The sequence below is a fragment of the Carex rostrata genome, chromosome 3, assembly GCF_964058835.1.
Source record: "Carex rostrata chromosome 3, lpCarRost1.2, whole genome shotgun sequence".
Lineage (NCBI taxonomy): Eukaryota > Viridiplantae > Streptophyta > Magnoliopsida > Poales > Cyperaceae > Carex > Carex rostrata.
This window is the reverse complement of record NC_135920.1, coordinates 14,564,741-14,573,440: the sequence shown is the minus strand read 5'-3', so window position 1 is coordinate 14,573,440 and position 8,700 is coordinate 14,564,741. Positions and strand designations below refer to the sequence as shown.

The 8,700-nt window shown below is 35.2% G+C and overlaps 1 protein-coding gene across 1 annotated transcript; it reads right to left on the bottom strand.

Annotated features, from left to right (window-relative positions):
- Positions 1–5,298: 5,298 nt before the first annotated feature.
- LOC144551703 (Histone H3 K4-specific methyltransferase SET7/9 family protein) lies at positions 5,299–8,392 on the bottom strand. The gene is made up of 3 exons (XM_078299775.1): positions 7,178–8,392; positions 6,386–6,644; positions 5,299–5,873 (listed from the first exon to the last, which is right to left on the bottom strand). The coding sequence occupies exons 1-3, from the start codon at positions 8,239–8,241 to the stop codon at positions 5,724–5,726; spliced, it is 1,473 nt and encodes a 490-aa protein (XP_078155901.1). The 5' UTR covers positions 8,242–8,392; the 3' UTR covers positions 5,299–5,723.
- Between the last annotated feature and the right edge of the window lie 308 nt (positions 8,393–8,700).

The following is an 8,700-nucleotide window of genomic DNA, read 5'->3' as shown; positions in this document are numbered from 1 at the left end:
GTTGAAGATAGACAATTAAAATTATCTGATGTAAGCTTTCTTCTTCTATGTTACTAGTGGTTTCCTACCTAAAACAGTTATGGTGGTTTCTTAAGACTTCTCATTGCACGTTCTCCCCTCTCCCTCCTCCAATCTCTCGCCAGCTACCTTCTCCTCTTTAGTCTATTTATGGACTATATCTTTTCTCTGGTCCAAGGCATATAATCAAGTTTGGTAATCTACTCTGTTACACAATCTTCCATCAGATCAAACTTCATAATTTTTGAAACACTGGAGGAACTTGAGTGGGATTTTCAATATATTTCAACTTTTTCTTTTTTTAAATCCGGATTTTGCTTTGGATTTTGTAGATTTTAGGTTGTTTCTTTCCTTATTTTTCGCTGGTAGGAGGGGGTAAATCAATTTACTGGTATATGTAGGGTCGTAGTCACACTTTCAAATTAGGATCCTCATAACAATCTCCACAAAAAACCTCACACAAACTATCAAAAAAATTATGGGGGAACTGCTGAGTCATTAATAAGCGTTTCGTAAACTGTTAGTATTTAACTTGAAGCATCAAAGTATTTTATCTAGAATTTGTAAAGTATTAATCCCTATGCAATGATATCTATTTATAAAAGAATAAATCAATTCATCAATTGTCCCCGCACAAAATGTTCTTTTTTTAATCGTCCCCGCACAACTAGGGATCATTAAATAAACAATCCCCTCATAAATACTTGTCAGTTATCCCTGCACAAAATTTTTTTTTTTTGGATTGTCCCTGCACAACTGGGGATCTTTAAATAAACAATCCCCTCACCCAATGATAAATACTTCTCAGACATAATGATAAATATTTTATGTTACATGGATAAATACTTCTCAAACATAATTGTAACTTTCAGTAAAACATCAATAATAAATACTTCTCAGACATAATGATAAATATTTTATATTACATGCATAAATATTTTATGTTACATGGATAAATATTTCTCAGACATAACTGCAACTTTTAGTAAAATATCAATGATAAATACTTCTCAAGTATAATGATAAATATTTTATGTTACATAGATAAATACTTCTCAGACATAAATATTTTCTTATAATTTTGGATGAAAATTTTAACTGAGAATTTTAATTTTAACTGAAATTTTGATCCAAACTAGAACCTAACCAAGCGTTTTGGCAACATGAGCCCAACTTTACGAATTTTGGACCAAAGCTTGATCACATAGTTACTAAGTGGTAAGGACATAACTTCTATACAAACATTGTATTAGATCTTGAGGAGTATATGTTATGTGGATAACATGGAATTGCATGTATACAAAAGACAATATGTATATATGTTGCATGAATTAATGGTTTTATATGAATTCATATATAATAATCGGCCCAACGGAAGTTTAATGTATATTTTTCATATAAATAATTTAAACCATATAACGTTATTTTTTTTAATAATTTCTTGTTATCAATTTTTATCAACTTTAAATTGCAATTTTCAGTAAAAATATATGTATGTCAAAGACAACGATAAATACTTCTCAGAAGCAATGATAAATATTTTATGTTACATGAATAAATATTTCTCAGACATAATTATAATTTTCAGTAAAACATATGTACGTCAAAGACAATGATAAATATTTCTCAGATATAATGTTAAATACTTGTCAGAATAATGATAAATACTTTCTTGAACTTTGTTCTTGAACTTGTCAATAAGTAATGTTGAATCAAATCAAAGTATTATCATATCAGAGATAATGATAAATACTTCTGAGACATAATGATAAATACTTGTCAGAACAATGATACATACTTTTTTGAACATCAATAAACAGATAAATAATTATTAGCGAGGATTGTTATTTAAGGACAATATAATTAATACGGGGATTGTTATTAGAGGACAGTATAATTAATGCGTGATTGTTATTAAAAGGATAGTATAATTAATGTGGTGATTGTTATTAAAGGATAGTAATTAATGCGGGAATAAATTGAAATTATTAGTGGAATTAATGAGACGATAAAAGACAGTTAAAGAAGTTAATTTGGAGAAAGAGAGTTGGGGATAAATGGGGGGACAGGGGTGAGGGGAATGATATAATTATTCTTCAAATTATAAGGATCAAATGTGAATAGAGATCAATTAAATAAAATTTTATATTGGATATGGGAGTCAATTTTACAGTAACTATAACATTTTAATCTAAAATATATAAAAAAATCATGTACAAGTACATTTTTTGTGAAAATAAAAATGAGAATCAATTAGCACCCATTCTCTCTTACTAAACCAGAATTCATTTGAAAGCAAAATAATGTATATATACAAGCAACTAGGATAAGAAGTATATTACTTTCTTGTTCCCTAGGTCACCTAAAAGCATCTTGAATAAGAAATATAAATATCATTCTATACTAACTTCTGTTAGCAAGTTACAACATTCTACAAGTGTGGTGTTACATTTGAAATATGAAATAGTAATAATTTTTTTTTTCATTCTCGTCCTGTTAATTTTAATAATAAATCACCTATAATTAATTAAGCTGACTAGCATGGTAAAGGGTGGTAGTTTTTAATTAAAAGTTGTCTCTGGGTACATGGGTATTTCAATGGGTTTGTGGATATAGACAATAGCTGATACATAGTGCTTTATGGATTGGAGATGGAAATGGTAAATTATGAACTTGACTTGGAGAGAACAGTGTTCATCACTGGTAAATGTTTTTCATTCTTATTCAATTCATCAGTTACAGCTAGAGAAGGAAATACGTGACACGCTGTGATTTGTTCATGTGATGTGACATGATGTGATTAACTTTTTTTTCATGTGACATGACGTGATGTGACCAAAATAGTGATGGATGGTTACATCACATGTAGTCACGGCGTGACCATACGTGACGTGACGTAAATTAGTCACGTCAAACTTTTTTTATATTTTTTAATTTTAATTGTTGAAAATTCAGAAAAAAAAATAAGAAAAAATAAGTAAATAATATTGCAATATTTTTTTTGAAGAAAGACAGTTGGACATCTAACATTACTTTAAAAATTCAATTTACAAATATTCATTAGACTAAATTAGAGAAAAATAAAAACCAGTACTACATGAGTACCAGTATTATTGAGCCTACACTATACGTATATAAAAAGTTAGATAATCTACGTTTTATACTGTAACGTGACGTGATGTGACCAGATAGTGTGACTCATTCGCATGATGTGACATGACGTGTAATTTTCGCTCAAATGCGGTCACGTCACATAATTGACACACGTGACGTGATGTGACGTTCGTCATGTGACTGATTACACTGTAACTAATTTCCTTCTCTACTTGCAGCTAATACATCAACTTCTGTTTGGCCAAAAATGATGTTTTTTTTTTTTGAAAACCCGGCAGCAGCAGCTGCCAAAAATGATGATGTTATTCTGAATTTCGACTAAATAAAGTCAATTGTTGGCAGGGGAGGTGTATTAAATCATTATTGTTTAAATAAAGAGAGAAATCCACATTCGCTACTATAGTTTATTTGCTGCTATAACAATGGCACGCGATTTCAAGCGTCTGATTCGAAGCTAATACGAATCCAAAAGTTCCTCCCCATCCTAAAAGGTCACATTGTGATTTGTGTCGTGCACATTCGACTCAAATTGGATTATACAGATCACATATCATAGTTTGATGTCATCAGAATAATGATAGCAGATATTAGTCTTCCCCTTTGCAAATTATATCACCTAGGAGTCAATTCTACATTAAAACAAGAGGAAAACATGGGTTAAGCCACCCAATTATTTCATTATTCACAATAAATTTTTTCATTCAAATTTTAAATCTATAATTTTTTACACAGAACATATTACGTATGCTCTCTCTTTCTCTTGAGTTAGCGGCTATTCCGTTATTCCAACTAAATATTAGGTTAACGACTATTCCTAACTCATAAGTTAGCTGCTAACACCCATGATTCATCCAAATGCACCTGTAGCAACCTGAGATGAAAAGGGTTAATGCGCTTTTATTCGTGTTCTGTAGTATATAAAATATTATATTAATTTACCAATTCAAAATAAATTTGCTTGTGCTAATATTTTAAATAAATTGGTAGCTACTACCAAGTTTTAAAAAATATATATATATATATATTTTAAATAAATACTTACACAAAAAAAAAATTGTAATTAACATCTTAGACAAGTAATTCAGACGTGTACTCTTTTCCTTTGCATAAATTATTATGGTCTCTAAGCAACAAAAATTTCTAGCACAACATTTTAAAGTCAAATTCTAACAGTTCGGCCTGACACATGATATTTGTTTGCTATCTTCAACTCTACACTATGACTCTGCAATTGAGAATAATCCGAATAAATAATTTGTAAATACTGCATTATGCAAAACAATGTCCAACACCTGACAGCATGTCGCGTCAAGAGAAATGTCTTCAACTTTTTAAAAAAATTCTATAACATAAGTTCTAAAACTTCAAGCAACAAAATAAATAAAATGATAGTTTGTGATCTACATCAGTTCTTTTACAAACGTACAGTTACAAGAATTTGAGTTAAATTTTGTAGAAAATAAAAATTTTAAAAAAATAAAACAGTAAGAAGTTGTTCACGTTGGATATTTTCACTCACCACGGATCCCTCCTAAAATAGAATCAAAGACGTTGCAATCTTTTATCTGCAGAGATGGGTTGATATGGAATAGACTAAAGTTGTCTTTTCTCTTATTTCTTTTTACAGATAAAAGCAACAAAAACGAAACATTTCTCGTTTCCTGTTTTGTTCTCCTGATATTTCCTTGCGCAGCTTAATATTCAGACACTAGTTTGTTACCAATCAATCAATCATTGTTACCATTCAACTGAACCAATTCATAATAATTTATTCAAATAAACTGAACCATTAAGTCATTTATTTATATCACAAGTCCGTTAAACTTGATCATAAAATAAGTACATTATTTGGTTTGTTCAGAACCAGTTCAAAACTCGATATTAATTTATCTGATTTTGACCCCTTGGTGATTAATTTTCCTGTTCAACCCTACATCAAGAACCTATTAAATAAGGTGTTAAGCTATTAAAATCAAATCATAAATCTTCTAAATTGAATCCTAAAGATGATAAAGGTGAAGTTAACAGTAAATGTTGATATCAGCTCGCAAAGGAACTCTTTTCATTATGTAAGTTCGTAGCTGCTGGATATGCGATGTTTGTAGGAATCTGGGACCCTTTTTTGTTTTCATCAAGCAAAAATTACCACTAACAAGCATGTGAAAATAAGCAAATCAGAAGCGAGCTACCACCATTTCTTATATTCCACAAATTACTACACCTGATTACAAAGCAACTATCAGCAAAGCGTAGCAGAGGTACCAACCCCTCCTGAAACATTACCATCACCAGCGTTTAAGACAAATCCCCTATACAAGGAACCAAAGCAAAAGCTCGGCCAGTGGACAAACGTATTCACATGGTACTACCCAATAACCACAACAAAAATGAAAAACTAGCGGATGGGGTGTACAAGGTGCATGTGTGTCAGTTATCTTTGATAACTGAAAGTATCTCAAGATAATAACTATACATGCTTTATATTAGTAGGCAAAGGTGAAGTAATCAGAAGAATTATCCTTACCTGCTCTACCGATCTTACAGTTATCTTATCTTTGCTTGAATTTGAGCTGAAGCTACCAGAAAGTAGATCATAATGTGTTCATTTTGGAACCCTGAACGGCCTTGACAGCTGCAACTCGAGCCGCATTAGCTGATTTGTTGGCAGCCACAACGGCACTGTTGACCTTACTGTCTACTCTTGTGACATCATATGCCTTCTGTGCAGCTCTCCTAGCTTCCTGAAAAGTATGACATTTTTTATTAAAACATATTCAATACCTTCTCTGATTCAACAAATCCAAAACTTTCCATCCAATCACTGTTTCTCAAAGATTGCAAAAGGACGCCAAGGAACATTGTGGGTATCATTTGAGGAATGCTGCAAAATAGGGTATACCGGTGCTTCCAATATTTTATATGGGAATGAAATAATTCCTTGTTATGAAGATGCACGCACGAGTTTAGGTTCAAACAAAGACAAGACAAGAAAATAGAAAACCACCTAACTGCATAATGTATTAATAGCGATCAACCACAGCAGGTGCTCCACTGAGGTGCTACTCTTCCTGAAGCAAAATCTTTAGCTCTACCCTTCTCATAAAAGGGCAGGGATAGTAAGAATACTCGTTAAAGAAGTAAGATATTGGGGCACACCATCACTTCTTACAACCATGTTTGCCAACTGCTACACCCACCCACCCACCGAAACACTGACACTAATCACCACACACAAAAGAGAACAAACATATACCTGGACTGAATTAAGAACTTTGGAGTGGTTAACTGCAACAGGAGATGCTGGCACAAGGCTTTGGGTGCTTAACGTATTGAGTACTCCATTCTGCCAATGACCAGACTGCGTCTCTCCATTTCTGAAAGAATACATGCCTAACCCCTGTCTTTTTCCCTCGTGCCATGAACCTTCATAGCGGTGTCCGTTTGCAAAATTATACACCCCAAAACCGTGCATCTTGTCAGCAAAGTACTCTCCAGCATACATGTCCCCATTCCTTCAAAAGACAATAGTCCCAAGAAGTCAATAATTTACTTATAGTCCTTTAGATATGCTATCATGTCACATGTTGACTTGAAGCTAGCTTGAGCACGGTAATGCCCCAGTATACCTTAAAAAAGACTCGGTTATGCAACTAAACAGCAGAACAGAATATATAACAATCAACTATTGTGCAATTCACCCCACTAAATGTTAACCATGACATACCGGAACTGGACGAAGCAAACGTCACATTAGCAAAATGTAACTCTTGAAAGCAGTTATGATGTCACCCAGGCCAATTTTAGTCCCCAAGCGAGTCCATTATCTAATTATTCTTTGTTTTGTCACAGAGAAATTTATAATTGGGACCAAAACACTTTTATTTTGATGAGCTATAAATGTTAATCTTGATAATTATCTGCTTAATATGGTACAGGTACAATTCACTCGATTGCCCCAGACCATGAAGCGCAGAACTGCTTCAAACAGACTAAATAAATTAACTAGAATTGTCAGATTAAATAAAAGATTAAGTTCATTCTTTACCTGAAATGGTAATGCCCCAGACCATGCTTGACCCCCCACTTGAACTCTCCCACATACCGGCTTCCATCCTCACAGGTATGCATGCCGTACCCATGACTCTGCCCATTATGCCACTCACCAGAATACACATCCCCTGTGTAAAACCGGTACACGCCATACCCATGTCTCAAACCCTGCCTAAACTGTCCCCGGTAGCGACTCCCCCGCACCCACGTCTCAACCCCATACCCATCATACTTCTCATCAACCCAATCCCCTTCATACCTCCCACTCATGTAGTAGTAATAGACCCCACTTCCTGACAGCTTCCCTCGTTGAAATTCCCCTTCAAACACATCTCCATTGCTGTATACTTGTACAAAGAAACCTGATTTGCTGCGCTTGCGTCGGGCTGGGTTCGGGTTTGAACCGGTGGAAGATCCAATTGACCAGAAGACCCTTGGTCCGGATCCGTGTGGGAATAGGGATTTGAAGGATCGTAAGGGACAGGGATGGATGGAGAAGAGGAGTAAGAGTAGAAGCAGAGCAGTCGAGAAGGCGGCAGCGGAAAGGAAATCAAAGAGGAAGGATCGTGTGGAAGAGTAAGAGGTGGCGGACAGGAAGAGGTATAAGGAAGGGAACGATAGGAGGAGGAGGATCCTGAGGCGGAAGTGGAGACGGCGGAGGAGTCGGCGCAGGGCCAGGGCTGAGGAGCATGGGAGCCGCCTGAGAGAGAGTCCAACACGGCGGCGGTTGTGGGAGAGAGGAGGTGAGAAAGGTAAGGGGCGAGAAGAGGAAGAAGAAGGGGTTGATGAAGGAGAAGATGTCACGAACGGTCTCTTGTGCGGGGTGGAAAGGAGAGCGCCATGGCCATGGGTAGCAGGACCAGAATTAGGGTTAGGGTTTGGGTCTGAAGGAATGTCGATACGGATGAATGGAGGGGGGTGGATGTGAGTGGAATGGAGGGGAGAAGAGGAGGAAGGAGAGTCGTCCAGTCCGATGGGGGTGTGTTGGGGGTTGGTCCGGAGGTAGTGGTGGTCCGGTCGGGAGAAGGTGGGATGGTGGTGGTGGTGTTGTTGATGCATCTAAAATTGGAGAGGTCGTTGTACAAGCGTCATTGGAGAAGAAGACGGGAAAGGAGAGAGAAGTCTAATATACCTCTTCTAATCTAATCGCCTTTATGGTTTTCTCTCTTCAAAACCCCTTTACTTTTCTAATTTTCCTCTCTAACTGCGCACATGAATTAGAGCAAATTTTGTGTAAATAAAATATTGACAGAGTAGTTTTGACTTCATGCAGCGCATAAATTATATGAAGCTCTGTTTCTGCCCTCCAAGTAAAAAACTAAAAACTGCGCTATTAATATTAATATATTTATCCCAAAAACTAAAAAGTAATGTTCCATTTTGTTTGTTTTTTTTATTATGAATCCGACGGGAAAATTATCCAAAGAAAAGTTGTACTGAGGCCATCAGTCAAACTCTGACTAATGTGCAAAATTCTCTCTTTTTAGCATATTAGAAAAAAAATAGCGGGTCTTGATG

What these genes read in the sequence shown, in the direction of transcription:
- LOC144551703 (XM_078299775.1), bottom strand. Translation starts at nt 8,241, where the DNA reads ATGCATCAACAACACCACCACCACCATCCCACCTTCTCCCGACCGGAC. An exon ending in CTGGGGCATTACCATTTCAG is followed by an intron (nt 6,645 to 7,177) that starts GTAAAGAATGAA and finishes TGTCTTTTGAAG; the next exon opens with GAATGGGGACATGTATGCTG. An exon ending in AAGTTCTTAATTCAGTCCAG is followed by an intron (nt 5,874 to 6,385) that starts GTATATGTTTGT and finishes CATACTTTTCAG; the next exon opens with GAAGCTAGGAGAGCTGCACA.